At 44.7% G+C, this 25,596-nt stretch overlaps 1 protein-coding gene across 1 annotated transcript in view; it reads left to right on the top strand.

Moving 5' to 3' along the window:
* The first annotated feature begins 1,747 nt into the window (after positions 1–1,747).
* large1 (LARGE xylosyl- and glucuronyltransferase 1) overlaps positions 1,748–25,596 on the top strand; it is a 46,398-nt gene continuing 22,549 nt past the window's right edge. Inside the window, exons 1-8 of the mRNA XM_068306791.1 lie at positions 1,748–6,663; positions 10,950–11,134; positions 15,796–16,094; positions 21,533–21,615; positions 22,485–22,608; positions 23,189–23,360; positions 23,701–23,805; positions 25,441–25,553. Of these exons, the coding sequence (XP_068162892.1) occupies positions 11,029–11,134; positions 15,796–16,094; positions 21,533–21,615; positions 22,485–22,608; positions 23,189–23,360; positions 23,701–23,805; positions 25,441–25,553 (1,002 nt within the window). The 5' untranslated portion in view covers positions 1,748–6,663; positions 10,950–11,028. The remainder of the gene's footprint in view (positions 6,664–10,949; positions 11,135–15,795; positions 16,095–21,532; positions 21,616–22,484; positions 22,609–23,188; positions 23,361–23,700; positions 23,806–25,440; positions 25,554–25,596) is intronic.

Below are 25,596 nucleotides of genomic sequence, written 5' to 3'. Positions count from 1 at the left end.
TCGATTCCCGCTCCCGCCCCCCCAAAAATACCTGGAGGTGAGCTAACAGTGGGAGGTGTCAGCTCATCTCCGGAGCACTGCCGAGGCACCCTTGAGCAAGGTGCCGTCCCCTTTACAAATTGCTCATTTGAGGCGCACCAAGAAGGAGCTGCCTGCCACTCTACCTCCCCTGCATGCCTACAGGCCCCTGTGTGTGTGTGTGTGATACAGGGGCCTGTACTCACAAATATGTATGCATGCGTTTGTAATCAGTAGCTAGAGTGTGCTTTCTTAATTTCCCTTCGGGGATCAAACCAGTATATAAAATTAAAAAAAAAATTAAAAAATCTTGTCTGTCTGTTGCCTGTTCACCTTCCAGCCCGCCTGCCTGCCTCAACTACTTACCTCCTGCTGACTCACTTGCATCGCCTGGTCATCTGGTCCACCATCTCGCAACATTACTTTGTTAAATGAGTCTCTCTTCCCCTTACCTGACGTACTTCATATTTGGGTCCTACAGGAAACCATGACATGACCGCCCTCAGAGTCTGGGACCTGCCTGGGTTTCTTCCTCAGTGAGGGAGTTTTTCCCCGCTACTGTCGCTTATGCTTGTTCTGGAGGATTCTCTTGGGTTTCTCTGTCTGTTAAAGCTTCAGTAAACCTGTGAGTTCTGTTAGCGTCATATAAGGTGGCAAGACCAGACCACTAAAAACAGTCTTCTCTGCTATTTGTGAGGATATGGGAGCTAAACATCAAGCTCTGCTCCATCACACTGAAGCAAGGTGGCGCTCACGAAGAAAAGTCTTATCCCCAGTTTTTGAGCTCAGAGAGCAAATACAAGTGTTTTTGGAGCAGGAGCACAAGTTTGAAGTCACAAAAAATTTAGTGATGAGAACTTCCTGGGAAAACTGGCCTACCTGAGTGACATATTTGGAAAGTTAAATTAACTAAATCTACAACTTCAAGGGAAAGATAAACACCTCCTTCAGGTCACAGACAACATCATCTCTTTCACCCGAAAACTTGCAATGTGGGGTAGGCTACTTGATGAAGGAAGCACTGAGTCATTCGAGAACCTGCATGAGTTTGTGGACACTACGGACTGTGATGCTACCTCAGTGGGTCCACACATTAAGCAGCATATCTCATCACTGATGGGATTCTTTAAAAAGTACTTCCCTGAAAAACAGTCCTCAGTATGACTGGGTGAGAGATCCTTTCAACGCACCCGCTCCACTGTTTTCATCTCTGCAGAGGAGGACCAGTTCAGTGACACGATGTCTGACTCCACATTGAGACTGAGGTTCACATCACAGACACAGTGATTCTGGATGAGTGTAGAGAGGCAGTATCCACTCCTAAGGCAGAAGTCTAGATGTATTGAGATTCTGAGACTGATATTCTCTGCTGTTGCTGCACTGAAGACCAAGTACTGGTCCCAGTTTAACATTGAGCAGGAACTGAGAGTTGCAGTATCATGCTTCAAGCCTTGCTTCGAAAATCTCATTGTAGCCATTGATCTGTACTTCTTAATTTTGATAAAAGAAAGAATAAGCACAAATTGTTATATTCAATCAATCAACTTTTATTTATATAGTGCTTAATCATATCTGAAGACACTTCAAAGCACTTTACAGATAGAAAACCAACAATGCCCTCCAGAGCAAGCATAAGTGACATTCATTTTTATTCATTTTTTAAAATTTATTTTTTATTTATTTTTAATCTAATTTAATTTTTTTCAATTCATTTTTGTTTTGTAGGTAAAAGTGTTTCCCGAGTTATTGTTGTTGAATTGAATTTGAATTAGTTATTCTTTATTGATTTATTTTATTTTATTTTTAATTATAAAATGATGGATTAAGTTGGCCAAAAATGTTCACAGATTAAAAAGTTGTTGTTTTTTTTATTTCAGGCAGTTATGCAATTTAAACCTTTTCTGTTACAGACTGAAAACAATGTTAATAAAGGTCTTTGTTGTAAGTTGAACTATAATTTATTTATTTATTTTTTCTTGTTTTTTTTTTTTAATGTTAACGATACCATGTTATGCAGAGGTATACTTATAACAATTTGTAGACAAATTATATTATTTATAGTCCCGAGGGGGACTAGTTCTTTAGTTTTCCCACACAACATGGTACCTGACAAAGCTCTACTTCTTTCTAGTGACATGATGTACTGTATAATTTGCTGAACCAAGGTTCTGTCCAGTTATGTTGTGAGATGCTACCCTCTGGTGGAGCTGGCAGGTTTTTAACATCATTATTTTTTGTCTATTCAATACACGTTCTCTCCTTCACAACAGGCCATGTGTGTACCGTCATTAGAATACAGTGATCCCTCGTTACTTGCAGTTAATGCGTTCCAGGACCACCTGAAAATAACAAAATTGAGCGATATTTCGACGAACTCTATATTTTATTATTTACTGTAATTTAAACGTTTATGAACCCTCCCATACTGATGTTAAACCACCTTCTATCTGTATTACTTTTCCCCACACTCTTATAGATTGTTTAAAGCGCTTTCAAGTGTTTCTTTTCTGGGGCGGCAGTGGCTCAGCGGTAGAGCAGATGTCTTGATGTCGGTGGATCGATTCCCACTCCCGCCATGACATCACTTGGAGTGTGAGCTGACAGTGGGAGGTGTCGGCTCACCTCCCAGCCACTGCCAAGGTGCCCTTGAGCAAGGCGCCGTCCCCACCACAAGCTGCTCATTTGGGGCGCGACCTGCGAGCGCGACCCGTCACTCTTCCTCCCCTGGACTAACCGCATGATTACAGGCCCCTAGTGTGCTGTGTTTCAGGGGCTTTGTTCACAACACTGTGTGATGTGCTAAAAACTAACACAAATGCATGTACCACGAGTGTGAAGAGAATTTCCCCTCTGGGGATCAATAAACTTTGAATTATTATTAATACACAGTAGTACACTGCATTTCCAATACTCACAGAACTCACAGAATTTCCAATACTCAATACTGACTTCACACCTTCCATTCCAAACCATACAGTAAGAACCCATGTCTCAAGAAGACATCTTGCAAAAATGCTTTCTGATAGCAAATTAATGCAGTGGTGGCTAGAATCAGGGCGCTAACATAAATTGCATGTGACCAAGTACAATGAATGATTCAACTGGGAGAACACCGAAGTAGGCACGATATGCCAGTCACATTCACGCTAAGGCTGAGGGCCACTGAAGGTCTGACGGTGGAGTTGCCCTTATCTCTGCTCCATTACAAAAACAGCGCTAGTTTGATTATTGTGGATATATTTTTCTATGGATGAATGGATGGATAGGTAGGTAGGTAGGTAGGTAGGTAGGTAGGTAGGTAGGTAGGTAGGTAGGTAGGTAGATAAATAGATTCATTGCTGGACTGAATCAAAAACAATTGGATTGACCACAGCGCCAAACCTTACGTCATCTCTGGGGTGATTTATAGAGTAAATTTACCTACCCTGAGTCATTTGATTGTCCACCCAGATATGGGCGTGGTCATCCCCAAGATGGAGGTCGTTCAGGCTACGATAGCAGTGTGTGGTAATGACCTGGCTCAGAGCTGGATTATAAAACACTTCTAAGAACTTATCTTCAATGAATGGTCTGTTTTAAGTCTGTTTTAAAACTTTTTCTTAAATAAGACAAATTGAATTATATGAAATTGAGAAAATTAAAGACTTTTAGATGCACCTTGTAGTGTGGAAAATACTGCAGTGAATTGATCCCAAACTGGTAAATTTAGATTTAGAAGATTGTTGCTGTAGGCCAGGGGTGTCAAACTCATTTTCACCGAGGGCCACATCAGCATAACAGCTATCCTCAAAGGGCCAGCTGTAGAAAATAGAGAATAGGTTTCAATTCCCACCTCTACAAGGCAGATGCTGTATTTCTGTCCAAATAGTTGTCATTTTTGGGTCCAAACTACTTTCGCTGCCCTGTATTTACAGTCAATGACATGATCAGCGTGCAGCCGGTCAGTGGTGTTCAGACGCTGACCACAGCTAGCGGTCAGCTAGCGATTAGCTGGTAACAAACAGCAAAAGAAATTAGAAGAAGATGGAGTGTTTGGAGATGAAAACAAGGAGATGGTTGAACTGCAACGGGCTGTGGAGCTGTTTTATGGCGAGGAAGACGGCGATCATGTGATTTTTATCTTCATAACGAGAGAATCCTTAAAGCTGACCATCCAGATCTCCCCTGGCTCAGCCGCACCATCGCATGGACCCCTGGACAGCTGGAAGTTGACCCCGACACTGACCCCTGGATAAAGAGAAATTGTTTCTCAATGTATAATTGCACTATTTGAAAAAATAAAGCTCTGTTACTTTACAATTTGTTTTGAAGAATTGCTGCTAAAGTTTGTGTGTTTGTTTAGAGTTAACTAAAAGCTAAATGTGCCTATGAAAAGACATGTTTTTATTGTTAATATTTGTATACGGCATTATATAACTTTTGTCCTATTTTACTTTTATATATTCATGTTAGCATAAATACATTAAAGTCCCAAAACAGTTCAGTGAGCAGTGTTTGTGGTTTGTATTTCAATAAATACAATTTCATTTTCAATTTCAATTTGATTGTTTGCATATATTTTGGCAGAATATGCCAATGAAGTAGGTTATAGTGAAATAATAACCATCTCTTCATATAGATGAAGTTGTGCTGAAGAAAAAGATACATAGCATGGATATGTTAAACATTTTTATGTGGCATATAGAGACAAAAATAAAAGGTACCAAAGAATGTCCAGAATAGGTACAGGGAGTTTCACAAGCCTATTGGCTTCCACCCATCAGCCCTTTATTTTTCGGATGTTGTTGTTGATGTTGTAAATGTAATAAAGGTGTAAAGTCTGTTACGTTAAAATGTCTGAACAATGAATGAAGCTGCTGCCCCTGAGACCCGACTACAGATAAGCAGTAGAAGAGGGATACTGCTGTCATATTGTGTTTTGTCATATGAACATCAGATGATGCCGATCAGAAGGTGGTTAGCAGTGAAGGTGTTGCGTGGGGGCTCTCCTCAGGTAAACCTCAGCTTACGTCGCTAACTGGTTCCAGGAGACGCAATGTAAGTCAAAAAAAATTGACATAAGTCAAATTAACTAGTGTCCAAACCAAACTGGACATAACCATTCTAGTTATGTTCTGAACTTTAATAATGAATACATTTGAATAATATTTGTTCATACAAATCTATCTGAAGCTGATAAAAAAATTAAATTTAGTTTTCTTAATATAGTACAGAAAAAAATGTTTCCGTTTGGTCTTCAGCTTTTTTCTTATTTTTCATAAAGTAACATGGTATAACAAACTTTAAATTGTTTTCTGATCATTTTGCTATTCCAATATTTGTGGTGGACGGACGTAAAGTGGAGTAACGACACTGCATGTCATGCCAAGCCAATCCGAGGCAGAGAGGGCGTCACCATAGTAGGGTGAATGTCCCCCGGGCCCCTCTCCTAGACGCGTCCCTGGTGGAAGCGGGCTCTATCAGGGACGGGGGTCCGCTGCGGCCGGACGCGCTGCGGTGACCAGTTCGAGCTCCGGTTCGTGTAGCTCCAGTCCTGGTTTTCCTCCGCCCCCTCCCTGAATGCTGCTCTGTGATTGGATGCTGGCCTCTAGTCAGGAAGAAAGAGCTGCTGTCTTCAGGCCGACGACTGAAGCGGGATCGAGACGACGCAGGGACGCGTCCGTGACCGGGATATCTGCGTGGCAGCCGCATTTAGATCGAAGCGCTTCGTTGCGGAGCAGCCATCGGGCGGCTGTTCTCTTGATGACACCCTCCCGCTGCTGCTCGCTGTTATCCGGACGGACGACGCGCTGCAGCCGCAGACCTGTGTGAGTCCGGCCGGAGGAACAACGGAGGGGCTGCTGGACGCACCTGTCACGTCAGGAACACGTCAGTGGCGGACCACCCACTCACACTAACCCACGAACACGACTGACCTACAGACATCTGTCTTAGGTGGTTCTGACTGACCCACATCAGTTCGATTGATCCACGGTCAGGCTGACCAACCTACACCTATTCTGATTGAACTACACCTACTCTGACTAATATACATCTATTCTGACTGAACTACACCTAGTCTGACTAACCTACACCTAATCTGACTAATCTACACATAGACTTACTAACCTACACCTAGTCTGACTGACCTACAGATAGTCTGACTAATCTACCTTTAGTCTGACTAACCTACCCTTAGTCTGACTAACCTACACCTACTCTGACTAATCTACACCTATTCTGACTGAACTACACCTAGTCTGACTAACCTACACCTAGTCTGACTAATCTACACATAGACTGACTAACCTACACCTAGTCTGACTGACCTACAGATAGTCTGACTAATCTACTTTTAGTCTGACTAACCTACCCTTAGTCTGAAAAACCTACACCTACTCTGACTAACCTACATATATTCTGACTAAGCTACGTCTAGGCTGACCGACCCATAGACGGTCAGACCGACCCGCAGACGGTCAGACCGACCCGCAGACGGTCAGACCGACCCGCAGACGGTCAGACCGACCCGCAGACGGTCAGATCGACCCGCAGACGGTCAGACTGACCCGCAGACGGTCAGACCGACCCGCAGACGGTCAGACTGACCCACAGTGGACCTCAGCAGTGACCACCGGTCCTGGCAGCAGCAGTGGTGCCAGTCAGGTGAGTGAATCTGACCTCTGTGGATTGTCTGAGGTGCATGGTGACCTCCCCCATCCCCATCTCATTGGAAGCCCCACCATCCCCCATAACTTTGAAACCACCCCCGTCCCCATCTCTTTGATACCTATTTTTGAGATGATTTGAATGGGATCTACTTGACCTATGACCTCAGGGCTCCTGTCCATCTATTCATCTGGTGAGCAGTGCTACAGTTGTTCAACATAGAGAAGAAACAGTACAACCCCCCGCCCCCACGTCCACTCAGTGACCTCACCAAATATAGGGAGGAGGAGGGATTAGCAGTAGGAGCCTCCTCTGAGTTCCCAGCTGTCACGCTCGTCTTTAAGTAGCCTCTGATAATCCTGAACCTTCCAAATGTGACCAGAGTGGCACCAGCTGAAGCACCACATAACATGACTGTCTCCCACCACTGTCTAACACGACTGTCTCACACCACTGTCTCCCACCGCTGTAACACAAATGTCTCACACTAATGTTTACCACAATTGTCTAACATGAGTGTCTCAGACCACTGTCTCACATGAATGTTTAACACCACTGTCTAACATGAGTGTCTCACATGACTGTTTAACACCACTGTCTCATGCGACTTTCGCCATTGTCTAACACGGCTGTCCCACACGACTGTCTCACACTAATATCTCACACCACTGTCTCACACCACTGTCTCACACCACTGTCTCACAACTCTCACACTGCTGGTCTCACATCACTGTCTCATAGTCAGTGATGATGGTCTTAACTTGTTACCGGTCCGGTTACGAGACATGACAGCTCCCTGTCTATGTCCACTCTGTTGGTTCATCAAGAACAGCCCCCCCCCCGACCTCCCCAGTGACATAGTTCAGCTGCAGCTCAGAGGTTTATAATTACTAATTTTTCCAAGCAACATGAAGGAGTTCTGTAGTTTATCAGAGAACTTGAGAAAGCTACGGGAAAATAATAAACCGCAGAGTCAAAATAATCCAGAGTCATCCATCCATCCATCCATTTTCAATAGGGCTTCTTCTGCTCATGGCGGGTTGCGGGATGCTGGAGCCTATCCCAGCCAAGTGGAGCGTGAAGCAGGGTACACTCTGGGCGCGGTGCCAGTGTACTGCAAAGCCACATGCTGATAGATCAACAATCACAACTACGGGAATTTGAGGCCAGCCAATTCGCCTGAAGTCAATGTTGAGGAATTCCTGTTTGTAGCTTGAGCACTTCTGTATGTGTAAATGTCACACATCTTTCCGTCACATGAAGGAGCTATTTCCACATTACAAAGATATAAAAGCAATATTTAATTATTTCAGTAAGTATGTAGTTTTGCTCATGACTGACTAAAATGACGTTCCATTGAATCAGTTACATGTGTAACTAGAACCAAGGCAGTCAGAGACTGCAACATCCCGCGACTTACCCTGACCAACTTTCAAGGTAGGTCAGGGTATCCTGAAAGTAGTACAAGTGCATAGCTTTGACCTTTCAAGGTAGGTCAAAGCTACGCACTAGCTTTGACCATAGATAAAAGCTAGTGATCTATGGTCATACTCACACTGGCCTTTCCCTCGTCTTTCTATCTTATCCGGTTCCTTAGTGTACAAAAGTTGAAATTTGACATTGACCTAGTTTTCTCAAGGTCAAGGTCAAACCTGTCTAACTGTGGCTATTGCTACAGTTAAACAGGTTACATAGGTTCTCAGAGGCGAGCTGTTTCTGTGAACCGTTGAAATTTTGGCTATGCGGTAGATCCCATGACGTCTGTTTATCCCTTTTCTTGCGGTCTCATACAAAACTAGGCTTCCATTGGCCGTTGTCCAGCATTGTGGTGTGTTGGTGTGGTGGAGAGAAGTTTTCTTAAGACAGGAAAAAGTACATTAAGTATAAAATATTTGTCAATTCAAATCATACATAGGTTGAGAGAAGTACAACAGTGTCATCAATGATGCAGACAAACAATGTTAACAGATACTTATCTAAGAAGATCTCTGGTAACCACATCCCAGGAGTCGAGCTGGCACTCAATTGAAGTTTCTGTTGAATTCTTATAGCCAAGCTCTGCTATGTGTGTGTATGTGGTGGGCGGTTAACTGGACTCACCGGCAACTGGCCACATGTCAAACCAACCCCATGTCGAACTGACATCAATATTTCATCTTATCAAAACACATGCAAGTATGGTGATAAGGCTACTGCCAATACTCATCTGAGTCCAGGAAGAGGGACTCTCACTCTACATAACATCAGGGTCAGATAGTCCCTACGACTCCGTCAACTTCTGTAACACATTGCCCTTGCTGTGTGTGCATTTTATATTACTTCATTTTAAACATTTCACCACATTGGATAAAAAGGGCATTTCATGACTGGCCTGCTGTGTGCTAATGATCCTGTCTCCCTGCTACCCTCCTTGACTGCCAGTCATCCTTGATGACTGGATCTGCTGACTCAGTGATCCGAGTACAGTTTGACTGAGATCAACTGAGTCAATTTGGCAAATGTGTATGAAATGGATGAATTTGAACTAAAATCTTGACAAGGTATGGTCACGCTTCGCCCTGCATTGCACTAAAAAATGACAAATTAGTTGAAATCATCAAAGCGAGATTAGCGTGAGACCTTTATGGACACACCTATTTAAATTTGTTTGACATATTACAAATGGTTGAACTGTCACCTGTGGCGCGTTTCTGTGTGTATCCTGTATAGACACACATATTTCCTCTTTACCTGTCCATTCATCAAATGTCCAATAAAAGTCACCGCAGGATCAAGTGCTTAAGGTCTTAAGGTCAAAGTTCAACCCAAACCAGCAGAGAGGAAAGCACCTAATGTTATACAGGTAGTCGTCGACTTACGACCGCGATTGGTCCCGATAGATCGGTCGTAATTCGACTTGGTCGTAAATCGACTCTTAAGTAAAAATTCAATCCAGCATCGCTGGTACTTGGCTGTGGGTCGTCCGGATCGTCAGCTGGGGCAGCGCGTGGGTTGGTGGGAGCGGGAGACGATCTTTTCATAATCATTGTGAGCTTTGTCTGAATTGTTTGTTTCTTTTTCTCCTCATAAATTTCACAATATGGACGGAAAGCGTCGTTTACCATCCGTTCAATCCTTGCAAATGTTTCTATGTTCTATGTCCATTTCTTCAAAGTGTGCACAGAGTTTATTTAACAGGGAAAAGCCTTCTGACAAGCCTTTGGCGGTGAACATTTTTTCTGTTTCCTCCTCTTCTTTCTCTGCTTCTCTTCTCTCTTCTTCTTCCACTCTTTCTTCTTCCAGCGCAATCAGTTCTTCTTACAGCGCGATCATTCGTAAGTTCTCCAAGGAGAGGTTTTTTGCCAGTTTCACTATTTTCTCCTGAATCTGATCAAGTTCTTCGTCACTTTCAAATCCAGCAGAAGAGTTCACATAACGCTTGACAGTTTTTCCATACGCCATTCATACATTTCTCCATCACAGCCTCCTAAGCATTGATCTCACAGTGTGACTGAACAGCGTGTGTGCGCCGTGGTGACTGAAGAGAGCGCGGGAGTCTCAGAGCGTGAGTACTGTGGCTGGAGGGAATGCCCTCGTTGCCCGGACATTGTGGTCGTAAAGTCGGTCGGTCGCAAGTTGCATAGGTCGTACCTACCTGTACTCCCCCTCATTCATGTTTGTGTTAGTCCATCACTTTTCAATGCAGTGGCATTACAGTACTTATTACAGCCTGATCAAGTTAAATGCTCCAGTTTCTGAGTTGGATATTTTGGTCACATTAGACCTGCGGTGCAGTGGGTGCCGGCACAGTGGGTGGCGCTGTCGCCCCACAGCAGAACCAGGTTCCATTTTCTCCCTGTCTCTGTGTGGATTCTCTCCGAGTTCTCTGGCTTCCTCTAAAGCCATGCAGCATAAGTGAACTAGTCGCTCTAAATTGTCCGTAGATGTGAGTATGAGCATGAGTGGTTGCTTGTTCTCGTGAGGCCTCACAATGACCTGGCATCCCATCTAGGGTGTACCCTGCCGTTCACCCGTAGCCAACTGGGTTAGGCTCCGGCAGACCTGTGACCGGCACTGCGGGCAAGCAGCTGTAGACAAGACGTTTACAATCTTGTTTCCAACAAGAAAATGGACGGATGGATGGATGGATGGAATATACCTGCTTTGCTTCTACAACATCTAAACGTTGATAAATAGCCTGTTTCCTTCAGATATGCAGTGTTTTCCTTGTGAATCAGCATCACCCCAGGTCATCGGTGGTCCGAGGGGTTTTCTGCTCTGAGCTTCTCCTTCCTCTCTTCCAGTGCCATGAAGCAGCCAGGACAGCAGCTGCTGCCCACATAGAGGTCCCTTCACCTCTCTCTGTCTGCTTTGGTCCACAACATGTTGGGAATGTGTCGTGGGCGCAGGAAGTTTCTGGTGGTTTCCCTCGCCCTGCTGTTCATCCCAGCACTCACCTGGCTTTACCTGTCAGTTGGGAGCTTCCAAGGTAAGAGCACTCAATGAAAACACAAACACATTTATTTAGATATAAATATAAAATGTTCATGATAAAATGTAAATGTGAAATGGACAATGTAATACTTTAGGTAGTTGTCATTGGTTGTCTACTACAAAAAAACTTTTCCTCATTTACTCACAAATTGATATTTGTTTTATATTGGTTTTAACTGTGGTGCCATTCCACCTATGATTATAAGAGTTGGGTTTTTGGAGTTAATTTTCTCAGCTATTATCCATCCATCCATTTTCTTCTGCTTATCCGGGGTCAGGTCGCAGGGGCAGCAGCGTAAGCAGGGAAGCCCAGACTTCCTTCTCCCTAGCCACTTCGTCCAGCTCCTCCGGGAGAATCTCAAGGCGTTCCAAGGACCAGCTGGGAGACATAGTCTCTCCAGCGTGTCCTGGGTCGTCCCCAGGGCCTCCTCCCAGTAGGACGTGCCCTAAACACCTCACTAGGGAGGCGTCCAGGAGGCATCCTAACCAAATGCCTGAGCCACCTCATCTGGCTCCTCTCGATGCGGAGGAGCAGCGGCTCGACTCTGGGTCCCTCCCAGATGACCGAACTTCTCACCCTATCTCTAAGGGAGAGCCTGGACACCCTGTGGAGGAAACTCATTTTGGCCGCGTGTATCTGGAATCTCGTTCTTTCGGTCACGACCCATAGCTCGTGACCATAGGTGAGAGTAGGAACGTAGATCGACCGGTAAATCAAGAGCTTTGCCTCTCGGCTCAGCTCCTTCTTCCCCACGACGGACCGATACAGAGTCCACATCACTGCAGACGCTGCACCAATCTGCGTGTTGATCTCCCGTTCCATCGTACCCTCACTCGTGAACGAGACCCCGAGATACTTGAACTCCTCCACTTGGGGCAGGATCTCATCCCCAACCCGGAGAGGGCACTCCACCCTTTTCCGACTGAGGACCATGGTCTCAGATTTGGAGGTGCTGATTCTCATCCCAACAGCTTCACACTCGGCTGCAAACCGCTCCAGTGAGAGTTTGACATCACGGCTTGATGAAGCCAACAGTACCACGTCATCTGCAAAAAGCAGAGACGCAATACTGAGGCCACCAAACCGGACACCCTCAACGCCTTGGCTGCACCTAGAAATTCTGTCCATAAAAGTTATGAACAGAATCAGTGACAAAGGGCAGCCTTGGCGGAGTCCAACCCTCACTGGAAACAAATCCGATTTACTGCCGGAAATGCGGACCAAACAGCCCTTATTAAAGGGCTCGGTACCCCATACTCCCGAAGCAGCTCCCACAGAACCCCCCGAGGAACACGGTCGAACGCCCTCTCCAAGTCCACAAAACACATGTAGACTTTTTGGGCAAACTCCCATGCACCCCATGGACCTTGCAGACGGTGTAGAGCTGGTCCACTGTTCCACGGCCAGGACGAAAACCACCCTGCTCCTCCTGAATCCGAGATTCGACTTCCCGATGGACCCTCCTCTCCAAAACCCCTGAATATACCTTGGGAGGCAGAGGAGTGTGATTCCCCTGTAGTTGGAACACACCCTCCGGTCCCTCTTCTTAAAAAGGGGGACCACCACCCCAGTCTGCCAATCCAGAGGCACTGTCCCCGATGTCCATTCGATGTTGCAGAGGCGTGTCAACAAGGACAGCCTCACAACATCCAGAGCCTTTAGGAACTCCGGGCGGATCTCATCCACTCCCGGGGCCCTGCCACCGAGGAGCTTTTTAACTACCTTGCTGACCTCAACCCCAGAGATAGGAGAGCCCGCCTCAGAGAACCCAGACTCTGCTTCCTCATGGGAAGGCGTGTCGGTGGAATTGAGTAGGTCTTCGAAGTATTCTCCCCACCGAGTCACAAAGTCCGGAGTTGAGGTCAGCACTGCCCCATCCCCACTATACACAGTGTTGATGCTGCACTGCTTCCCCCTCCTGAGACGTCTGATGGTGGACCAGAATTCCTCGAAGCTGTCTGGAAGTCGTCCTCCAAGGCCTCACCGAACTCCTCCCACGCCCGAGTTTTTGCCTCAGCAATCACCAAAGCTGGTACCCAACAGCTGCCTCAGGAGTCCCACAGGCCAAAAAGGCCTGATAGGACTCCTTCTTCAGCTTCACGGCATCCCTTACCGCCGATGTCCACCAACGGGTTCTGGGGTTGCCGTCACGTCAGGCACCGACCACCTTACTGCCACAGCTGCAGTTGGCCGCCTCGACAATGGAGGCGCGGAACATGGTCCACTCAGACTCAATGTCCCCCGCCTCCCCCGGGACATGGGCAAAGTTCTGCCGAAGGTGGGAGTTGAAACTCCTTCTGACAGGGGATTCCGCCAGGCATTCCCAGAAGACCCTCACAATACGTTTGGGTCTGCCAGGTCGGACTGGCATCTTCCCCATCATTGGAGCCAACACACCACCAGGTGGTGATCGGTTGACAGCTCCGCCCCTCTCTTCACCCGAGTGTCCAAGACATGCGGCCGTAAGTCCAATGACACGTACACAAAGTCGATTATCGAACTGCGGCCTAGGTGCCAAGTGTACGTATGGACACCCTTGTCTCTGAACATGGTGTTCGTTACGGACAGTCCGTGACGAGCACAGAAGTCCAATAACAGAACACCACTTAGGTTCTGATCGGGGGGGCCATTCCTCCCAATCACGCCCTTCCAGGTCTCACTGTCATTGCCCACGTGAGCATTGAAGTTCCCAGCAGAACGATGGAGTCCCCAGTGGGAGCGCTCTCCAGCACCCCCTCCAGGGACTCCAAAAAGGGTGGGTACTCTGAACTGCTGTTTGGTGCATAAGCACAAACAACAGTCAGGACCCATCCCTCCACCTGAAGGCGGAGGGAGGCTACCCTCTCATCCACCGGGGTGAACCGCAATGTACAGGCGGCAAGCTGGGGGGCGATAAGTATACCCACACCTGCTTGGCATCTCTCACAACTCCACAGTGGAAGAGAGTCCAACCCCTCTCGAGAGGACTGGTACCAGAGCCCAAGCTGTGTGTGGAGGTGAGCCCGACTATATCTAGTTGGAACTTCTCCACCTCACACACCAGCTCAGACTCCTTCCCTGCCAGAGAGTTGAAATTCCATGTCCCAAGAGCCAGCTTCTGTAGCCGGGGGTCGGATCGCCAAGGTCCCCGCCTTCGGCCACCACCCAGCTCATAGTGCACCTGACCCCTATGGCCCCTTCCACAGGTGGTGAGCCCATGGGAATGTCAGCTATTAGTTTTCTCTTACTTGTTATTCTTGCAATTTATCATAATTAGTGTCTTCCTATTTTTTGTCCATTTTTAATTGACAAAAAAAATCTGATTATTTTAGCCAAGTATTATTAGTATTTTTATCTAGTTTTAGTATAGTATTATAGTATTATTGTTGTCCAGCCACAGCCCAATATGTTTATAGGTCTGCAAAACCTCCACCTCCTCTGATCCTATAAGAACTGGTCTATGTTGGGATCTGCCCCTCCTGAAGACCAGCTCCTTAGTTTTCAAGGTGTTGAGCTGCAGGCTGTTGCTGTGACACCATTCAACAAAGTCCTTCACCAAGCATCTATAGTCCTCCTCCTCATTGTCCCTGATACATCCCACAATAGCTATGTCATCAGTGAACTTCTGGATGTGACACAGTTCTAAGTTGTAGCAGAAGTCCGCCGTGTACAGGGTGAAGAGGATTGGGGACAAGACAGTCCCCTGTGGAGCACCGATGCAGCTCACCACAGTATCAGATGTGATGTCCTTTAGCCTGACAAACTGTGGTCTGTCGGTGAGGTAGTCGGGGATCCAAGCAACCAGGCCGGGGTCCACTTGCATTTGTAGGAGTTTTTCCTGTAGTATACATTAGTGGATGGTGTTAAAGGCACTTGAAAAATCCAGCAAAAGGATCCTCACAGTGCTGCTTTCCCTGTCCAGATGTGAGTGGGCTCGCTCTAGCATGTGAAGGATGGCTTCCTCCATGCCAAGCTTTTCCCAGTAGGCAAACTCTAAAGAGTCCTCAGCATGTTTCATCTGAGGCTGAGGAGATTGAGGAAGAGCCGTTCCAGAGTCTTCATCAGATACGATGTGAGCACCACCAGTCGGAAGTTGTTCAGCTCACAGGGACGGCTCTTTTTGGGAACTGGAATGATCGACATCTTCCTGAGACACACCTTCCTGAGACACACCTTCCTGAGACGCAGGCTCAGGTTGAAGACCCGTTGTAGCGGCTCCCCGAGTTCAGCGCGCAGGCCTTGAGTAGATGGGGGCTCACTCCATCTGGTCCTGCTGCTTTATGTATATTATTTATTTTATTTTATAAAATATTTTATTTATTATGTATTTTATTTATTATGTTTTATTTTAATGTCCTGTAATTATTTCTTGTCAGTCTTGGAGAATAGGACTTAAATAATGGCTCAAGAACAATTCAACTTACGAACAACCTCTCCGAACCAGTTGTGCTTGTAGTTTTAAGACAACCTGTATTCATCAATAATATTCATTAAATGATTGTCAGCATTATACATAGCATTTTTTCCAAAAAATATCTGATAGATTAATCAACTAATTAATAGATTAGTCAGTAGACAAAATATTTGTTACATCTATAAGCATAGCCACATTCACTGATTTTAACTGTCAAGTTCTGTTCACAGTCCTCATATTAAATCAGTTTCTTACTTCACAGTGAAGCCCCTCCCCATGTCACCGCTGGAAGCCCAATTATCAACTCCAGTGGGCGGAGCTGGTGAGCGCCAGGCCTTAGAGCTACGGGTGCGGGCAATGGAGGAAGAAAACCGGGTATTGCGCCAGGAGCTCAGCCAGCCACCCAAGAGCCTCCCTGCACGCCTTCCTAACAGTGGTCACCTTGGCAACCACAGCCGAACCCATTCAGAGGAGGGCACTGGTGACAATGAAGGCCAGAAATCTGCTCCAGAGAGGAACAGCTCCTACTGCGTGCCGCAGCCAGTGGTCGATAAATGTCAGGTAAGATCAATCAATCAACCAATCAACTTATCAATCAACTTTTATTCATAAAGTGCTTAATCACATCAGCAGACATTTCAAAGCACTTTAACAGAGTGAGAAACCCAACAGAACCCTCCATAGCAAGCATAAGAGAGTGCGATGGGGAAAAATTCCTTTATTGAGGAAGAAACTCTGGGCAGGACACAGACTCTGAAGGGCGGAGCCAAACTCCAGAAGGTGGCCATCCACCTTGACTGGTTAGGTGGAAAAGAAATACAATGGAGAGATAGATCTTATTGGTCTAAAAAATGCCATTGTTGAGTATCAATGATGTTATCTGGAATCTAGTGACGGTCCATTCTATTAATTTGCGGAAACACATGGAGAAAATGGTATAAATGCGAATGAAAGACCCTCAAAGATTAACTTCCTTTCCTGAAATTTCATGAGCTGAGTCACTGCTAGACAAAGGTGCCTGGTGTGCTGCAATTAATTTGCAAATGTAGTTGATACCTGAAACAACAGGTAATTGTGTGTGTGTGTGTGGGGGGGGGCAGTTTAGGCTGATGTATTCTGTATGGCAGCGACGTGCGGCAGGTTCACGGCAGTGAGACACAGACATTAAAGTCAGTTCTATGAGTAAAACAGAGCATTGCATTTGCCAGTAAATTAGCAGCCTGACTTTAAAAACTGGTTAAAAAATTATTTAAGACACGTAATTCAGCAGCAAATAGCTGTGCCTCACCTCCGACTGGACTACCGATCGATTGAAACAAGATTTAATTAATAAATGACTGCTTGCGCCTGGAAAACTTGGCTTTCTGTAAATAGGCTTGAGAAAATTCTTTAGATCAGCTTTATGTGGACTTCTATTAGGATTTGGCGCTTTAGAAATAAAATGTAATTTTATTATGTTTTTAGATAATTTTGTGCAACAGTATTTTGTACTACTTTTGTCAGTAAATCTCAGCAAATAAGGAAAAAACTCATGCTTGTTGACTTTTTTCTAAGATAGAAAAGTGATCAAGTGATCAGGTTTCCTTGATGAGGCTCAGAATGGCCTCGTTGACATAACAATTAGGGCCGTTCACAGTTGATTAAAGGTACTCTGACAGTCATGAATGCTCCATCTAGTGGACTGAATGAATGAACACCCACCCTGCATGAGGCGCAGGGTGGGTATGGGGGTACTCAGAACCCCACGGCTGAGGGCTGCTGTGTTGGAGTTTACCCGGTGGATGAGAGGGTCGCCTCCCTACTGCTCAAGGCTGTGGGAGGGAAAACTCTGACTGTTGTTTGTGCGTACGCACCAAATAAATTCACAAGGGGCTTAGAGTAGAGTCGCTGCCCCTTCGCGTCAAAAGGAGTCAGCTGAGGTGGTTTGGGCATCTGGTGCAGATGCCTCCAGGGTGCCTCCCTGTGTGTTGCTTGCACGTTCAGCTGGGAGGAGACCTCGGGGCAGACCCAGGACCAGGTGGTTTAACTTTGACTTAGACAACAACATTGGTATGCCATAGTTTAGTTTTCAATAACATGACTTTTCATTTCAATTTAAAAAGGCATATAAAATAGCAAGCGAGGTGAATACACATTTACAGGCATCGCTGGTTATTCCTGCTGGTCATAGGGAACAAAAGTGTAAGACTACAAACAAGTATTGATAATACCTTTAATTTACCTTCTGATCGGTCTGTCACCACTCCTCCCCCCTCTCAGCATTCACCATTTGTTTATTAATGAGGACTTTAACACCAACTCTACAAGAAAACACTGGATTCTTTTGATCGATCGACCTCACCTTGTCCTCACCAATTCGCGGGTTCAGTTTGTAAACATACAATATTTTTGTTTTTCTTTGGACGAGAGGAGGTCATGACCCTAGTGCATATTTAATGATCGGGAGTGTTCGTGTCACTTCAGCTAAATTCCATCAGCATGCGGAAATAGTGGCGCTATTTTCGCTAGTGGAAGTAGCCTAGCGGAAATAGCGAGCGCCGCTAGCGAGCGAAAAAGTTGTAAGTTTTAGCCTTTTTTCTGTAAAAATAAGAACGCCACTGTGGCTACACAGTCTAAAAACCTTGTAGCCAATCTGGAATTTACTTTGCCTATGGCAGAGTGGCGAATGGCTAGCGCAAGCCCAGAAATGTGAGTTCCTGTTTGCTTTGAATCTCTTTTTGGATTTTGTGTCAAAGTGACTATCTTGTATTTTACTTTTATGAATAAATGTAATTTTAAAAATCAAATCGATCTTCTTTTATTCCTGTTGCATTATGAATCACTAACAAGATGTCAGATGTTTAAAGCAGCCATACTATGATCATATGCGCAGTCAGCTTTTCATATGTACTTTGGTTGCATGTTCAATTGTAATGTTCACTCCATAACCTAGTTTACACTAAACACCCTAATGACACTACAAACCCAAATTTACACTACATATCCTACTACCTACACTATATACACAAATGTATTTTTTTATTTTATATACTGTTATAATTCCTGAAGAGAAATTAGAAATGCACACTCTAGTATGTTATTCAATCAATCACACGCATGCTTGTAATACACACAACCACATACAAGGGTGCCTGTAAGTATGCAATGGGAGGTAGAGTGGTGGGCATATCCTTCTTGGTGCGCCCCAAATGAGCTGCTTGTGAGGGGAGCAGCACTTTGTTCAAGAACGCCTCAGCAGTGCTCCAGAGGTGAGCTGACACCTCCCAGGGTTGGCTCACACTCCGGGTGTTTTTTGGGTGGGATCGAACGATATTGGATGACCCACTCTACCACCTGCTCTACCACTGAGCCACTGCCACCCCATGTACACTACATACCCTAATGTACACTACATACCCTAACTTACTCTACATGCCCTAATTTATAATTCATACCCTAATGCACACTACATACCCTAATGTACACTACATTCCCTAGCTTACTCTACATGCCCTAATGTATAATTCATACCCTAATGTACACTAAATACCCTAATGTACACTACATATCCTAATGTACACTACACACCCGTAGGCTCCTTGCACTTCTGGTAGACCTTAGATGTAGATGCATAAATAGCCAAAGGAGGTACTTCTGTATGTTTAATGGTACATGCTGCACCTACAGCAGATGCTTCAGGACATGTTCACTGAGGGAAAGATCTGTGGCCCTTCAGCGAGAGGACCCTCTGCCTCCACTCCCAGTCCTCTTTCCAATGCGAGAGAGTGACTGCATCGTTTCATTGGTTTACGGGGAGTGGGGCAGCCTCTGTAAAATGCATAGTGTCCAGCGTCTTATCAATGACTGAGGTCTGTCACACCAATGGGATGGAATGTTCATGAATGTTCTGCATCAGAGCATAGTCCAGGTTCATAGAGTCCTGAGGCCCTGCTTGGGTTGACTTCAGGTGTCTGTGAAGGAGGGCTAATCATTGGATCAGTTAGTTCTAGTATTAAGTCACCAGTAGCAGAACAGGAAGGTCAGAGGTGTTGTTTTCTGGGGCCTGAAACACACCAGCTGGTGCAACATTCACGTGTAGTGCTCTTCAATGGGTTCTTATACCCACCTTCCACCGTTCTTCCACATTACAGTACGTTAGTGGTCTATATGTAAACCATGTGTCCTGTGTTTAATGACAATATCAGTCTTACTTTAATGCAGTGACTGCTGGAAAGTCACTGCATAGCTGAGCTGCTTCAACTGGCTCAACTTTGAAGCGAGCCACTTGAAGCTCACTGCAAAGCTACAAGTAGCTCCTCTGCTCCACTTCAAGTGGAGCAGAGGAGGAAGACGCTGCTGATCACCAGCGTGATGAAGAGCATTCACACATTCACATCTCTCGGTTGCTGGGCTGGATGGATCTGGATGAATTTACTTCATCAGCCCCAGGTTTAGGGTTTGGTTTAGGGTTTGGTTTAGGTTTAGGGTTACAGCAGTAACTCAAACTATCAAGTTCTTCACACACTTATTGACACAGTTAATATACAATGAATACCCTCATGTGGTATAGAGGTAGAGGACTTACACAGAGTCACAAGCATTCTGGGTACTGAATAAAGAGACAAAAACAGAAAAATGAAACATTCTACCTTAAACCAAAAAAGAAAACATTTCTTGACAGTATGCATAATTGTTTTAGATATTTTAGAAACATAAGATGATATTGATGGAGTGTGTTTGTAATTCTATGGTTGTGTTTTGCATATTATGCACATTATTGTGGGATATGAGTCAGGAACTCGCCCTTAGCTGTGATCTTTGCTTCTGGAGCTAAATCAGAGAAGAAATTGTCTATTTTTGTTCTAATTCTTTGCTTGTTACTTAATGTATGTTACTATAATTCTGTTCTGTCATGAATTGGTATTCTATCCAAGAGGAAGATTGTCGTGTGTGGCCACTTGTCTTCCGTCTCGTCCCTGCTCTTGTATCACTGGGGTTTCTTCATCTTTTGTGCTGAACCATTTGTTGCACACTGAAATGAGTGAACTGGGCATCATGCTGGGGATTAACTTCCATACAAGGACAGGTTTGAACTACGTTTAATTGTACACTGGAATCATGCCATCCTCCACGCAAAAACTGGTGCTTAAGAAATTCTCCACTGTTAAACTGAATTTTTTTTTCCGTTCTGGGTCTTGTTACAATAGGAATGTGAAATGTTAATTTCACAATAGTCCTGGATTCATTTATTAGACCCTAGGGTAACTTGAATGTATGAACATTAGTTGTACGACTGAACTCAGTGTCTATGGATCAATAAAACCTGAGAATTTGATCCAAATATTAGTAACACTGAACAAATTATTTTGTCTGAAAAACTTTGATCAAATGAAAAAGTTTCTGTTTCTGTTCTCACCACATAATGAAAATAATGAAATAATTTTGAGAATAATCCCTTGCACAACATTCACTGAACTCATGCAGCACCTGAAGAACAGCAGTGACCCTGACCCTAACATTTGACAGAAGGCGGACCACACACACACAGGTTCTAGATGCAGACCGGTTACCTGACGTGAACACATTTGATCCCCTCTTTAAGGTCCTGTTCATCAACACAGGAAAGTAGAGGGCATATATCTATCTGAGCCTCAACAGGAATGGGATCAATCCTGTCGCAATACATGAACATGGGGGTTTTCAGCAACCTCATCAGTTTCACCTTCACAAATTCCATTGGGCTGAAAGTGTCTGATTATCATCTGCAATAAAATCAGAGCTGTTGTTGAATGTTTTTGATTGAAATTGCGTTATGGGTTTAAAAAAGGTGAAAAATGTGACTCCCATGTTCTGTTAACTTGTGTGTTTGACACTGGTTTGCTTTAAACGCTGTTCTTTTCACTGGAAGTCTTGCCATTGGATCGGATCATTGGATTACTGTAGATCATTGCATCAGATCTTCTGTCTTTATGTGTCCGTGTGTTGCTTGTAATGGTTTGCTCTTATGGTGATCTCCACAGACCATCCACGTGGCCATCGTATGTGCCGGTTACAACGCCAGTCGTGATGTGGTGACACTGGTCAAGTCCGTCCTCTTTCACAGGTACAGCTCTTTACACATCAAGCCGTCTAACATATAAAAAGAAAATGCTGCCATGTAATCAAACTTCCAGACAGTAGCCGTGAAGACGGGCTGTGGTTAGCGTATGGTATGGTGTTACAGTCCTTTTGAAATGGCAGAGTGAAGCAAATTTCACTCTTTTCTTTTTCACCACCCATCCGAAAGTATTTTTAGTTTGTCTTTTTTAGTTGTTTCATTTGTCAGTTGTTCTACTGAATGTTGCCATGTCATAAATTCTACTTGTGTTGTGAAATGAAAACCTAAATGAGCCTCTGTGTTTGCTGTGTGCTGCCATCTGCCAAGTCACAGAATGTGATGAGTCGGAATTCTTCAACTTAAAAGCAGCTATATTTTCATTCCTTCCGTTCCTTCAGCAAATCGACAAATATGATGTGTTCATGGCAGCCAGAGCTACACAGAGCAAACAAAATGGTACTTAAGGTAATGCAAAAGTAGTGAGGGCAATTGAGAGGGAGATCCCACACGCCTCTGCTTTTGATATTAATGGTGTTTTTGATTTAAAGGACCAGTTAAATTGTGTTTATGCCAGCAGTGGTGCAGCAGGAGACTTGGCTCGTGCAGTGGAATGATCCATAGGGCAAAAGAGGACACTAAAACACATCTGAAAGGCTTTAACACTAATAGACTCCTGACGTTTTGTTTGCTACTTAGTTTTAGATTTGAATGACTTTAATCATAATTTTGATCAAATTGGACCTGTGGTCCTTTTTCTTTTACTTTTCCTGAACTGGTGTTTCTCAAGTCCTGTGGCTTCAGCTTCAGGTGGCTGATTTCATGGATAAATGGAACTGTGTCATCTGCATTACAGATGTTTGTTTATTTGTCCACAGACGGAACCCACTACATTTCCATTTCATCACGGATGCCATTGCTCAGCAGATCTTGTCCTCTTTGTTCCACACCTGGATGGTTCCTGCTGTCAGCGTTTACTTCTATGATGCAGACGAGCTTAAGGTGAAGAACATCAACAAGAAACGGGAATATTCTGTCTCTCAAGGTCAATCTGTGCTCATTAGTAGAGACACAGATGCAAACAGAGACCACTTAGCATTCATAGTTTGACATGTTTTTATTATGAATACGGATAAAATGTACAAAATGGAGGGATCCCACCAGAAATATTTTGGAGTCCTTTATCTATAATCCAAGCAAGACACAACAGAGTGGACAGACACACAAAAAAATGTTTCTTACAATTTAATGTAAGAGCACAACGATAGGAGGAGGTTGGGACTTTTAATAGATCGCCACAATTTCCTGCTATCACTGTTGTTGTTGTTGTTGTTGAAACCTTTGACCACACTGCCCTCTGGTAAACTGATCAGTGGCCCATGAGTTATCCATGCCTACATGAGGAACGGATGGAACATATTTGTACGGAACGTTTTCTGTGCTCAGTGATCCAACCTGCTTTAACTCCATGAGACGAACATGAGCTCTGCTAACCATCTTTATGGCTGCTGTTACATAAAAAATATTTTTTAACGTGAAGTGAAGCTCGTGATTGAAGGTTTGCTTTGGGGTGCTGTTTCAGTCTGAGGTGTCTTGGATACCCAACAAGCATTACTCTGGAATCTATGGCCTGATGAAGCTGGTGCTCACAAAGACGCTGCCCTCTGACTTGCAAAGAGTCATCGTCCTGGACACAGACATCACGTTCGCCACGGACATCGCTGAGCTCTGGGCCGTTTTCCACAAGTTCAAAGGTAATGATGGTCCTCAGGACAACACAACTCTAATCACATGACGCTGATGCTGGGCTCAATAGTCCCACCGATTGTTCTAAATGTTCAGTTATGTCATATGTTAGTCCAATGAGAAAGCAGATCGCTTAACGTCCACAGTAAAGTGTCCCAAAAAGGAAGGGAATCAGTTTGTGTTCAGATACTTTACTTCAGGGATGCTTTGAACACCACATTCCTTAAATCCAGGCCCCCAGCACAAAATGCAAAGAGCAGATGCAAGCAGATACTTAATACTTTTTGATACTTTACATTAAAATATATAAACTCAGTCAAATAACACTGGTGGTTTTAATTTGTGCAGGTCAGCAGGTTCTTGGTCTGGTGGAGAACCAGAGCGACTGGTACCTGGGCAACCTGTGGAAGAATCATCGACCCTGGCCAGCTCTGGGCAGAGGCTTCAACACTGGTGAGGAGAAGGAGGCTTCAATCAATCAATCAATCAAGTTTTATTTATAAAGCGCTTAATCATGGCAACAGACATTTGAAAGTGCTTTAACAGACATAAAAACCCAACAGAACCCCCCAGACAAATCAAAAGCAACAGTGGTGAGGAAAAACTCCCTCATTGAGGAAGAAACTCCGAGCAGGACCCAGACTCTTTTAGGCGGCCATCCGCCTTGACCTGTTTGGTGGAAAAGCGATACGATGAAGATAAGGACAGGGTAAGAGAGAGGGTCAGATAGTCCAGATCGAGTCAGTGTCTTTATGGTTAGGCGATTTGATGCAGGCGCTGAGGTGGGGAGGGGAAAGTCAGACTGCGTCCACCGACTCCTGGGTTGTTGTCTTCAATACATGTTCCCCATCATGTAGTTGGTTAATTCAAGGCATAATTACAGCTGCATGGATGACTGTATGGTGGCACGGGGGAAGAAAGGCAGTAGGACCCCAGCCAATGGATTGATGAGGGATAATACTAGTGGGATTAGAGGAGCAGGTTCACAACGGATTGGCGGATGAGGGGTGAACCTGAGAAAAAACTTAGAGGACGTAGAGCACAGAGACTCCAGGGAAGAAGTCGAGTTAAGTAAAGGTGTGATGGGAGACTTGGAGAGAAAGAGGATGGAGAGGAGGAGGAGTAACAGAGGGTCAGAGAGAAGGAGGAGGAGAGAGGAGCTCAGTGTGTCTTCATGTTGAGTCTCTAACAGAGGAGGTCTATAAGGAAAAGAACCTAGTACTCTAATCCGCCTTAATTGTCAAATTTTTGAAATAGAAATGTTTTAAGTCTAGCCTTAAATAATGAGAGGGTGTCTGCCTCCTGAACTAAGGGAGGAAAGTTGTTCCACAATAAAGAGGCTTGACAGCTACGGGCTCTAGCCCCCGGCCTACTTTTGTAGATACTGGGAACCACCAGAGGCCTGTACCATAAAGCTGGATTAACCCAGCCGGGCTTCCTCTTACTTATCTGGCTTCACTTACCGAGACATCCGCCCTCCGGATTTTCGGTATCATAAAGCTGGCTATCTACTCACTAATTCAATTCAGGCCTGTCCACTCTAGATCTGTGCGCACTCACATAAAAAGGGCGGAGGTTGCTGCATGCGACCAATCGCAAACATGCAACAAACCGGCCCGAGCTGCATATTTCACAACGGAGGAGCAAACATCAGGATCATGAAAGAAAAAAAGGAAATTAGAAGAAATTAATGGTTATATTTATCCAGTGATGTTTATTATAAAGTTATTTTCTTTTTAACATCAATAATTTTGGATTTTTTTTTTAAATTTGAAAATCGCTGAATTTTCACATTTACTGCTGAAATACTGATTAGAGACCTGCGGTGAGGCACCAGCCAGCCGAGCCTCGCCATAGATTGATCAATGACTCGACTAGCTGTGCTGGCATGCTAAACAGTGAGACGTAATGGTAGCTCTCTACATTTCGCTAATAAAATGTTACAAACACGTTTGCTATATGAAGTGAATTTCCATAATTTAGCTAATGTATAATTTAGCTTTGTGTTGATGTCCAGAGGAGCACGTCTCCAGGTCAGGTGCAGTGGGTTTGCTTTATGAACTCAGGACTCATACCGATGTTCTCCAGGTGTGATTCTGCTCCTCCTTGATCGTCTACGGAAGCTGAGATGGGAACAAATGTGGAGGCTGACGGCAGAGAGGGAGTTAATGAGCATGCTGTCCACCTCTCTGGCAGACCAGGTAAGCAGGAAACCACGGCATCATGGGTAGTCTACACACACCA

This window comes from Antennarius striatus, chromosome 22, assembly GCF_040054535.1.
Source record: "Antennarius striatus isolate MH-2024 chromosome 22, ASM4005453v1, whole genome shotgun sequence".
Taxonomy (NCBI): Eukaryota; Metazoa; Chordata; class Actinopteri; order Lophiiformes; family Antennariidae; genus Antennarius; species Antennarius striatus.
Note: the sequence above shows the minus strand (reverse complement) of the source record. Positions and strands in the feature narration are given on the sequence as shown.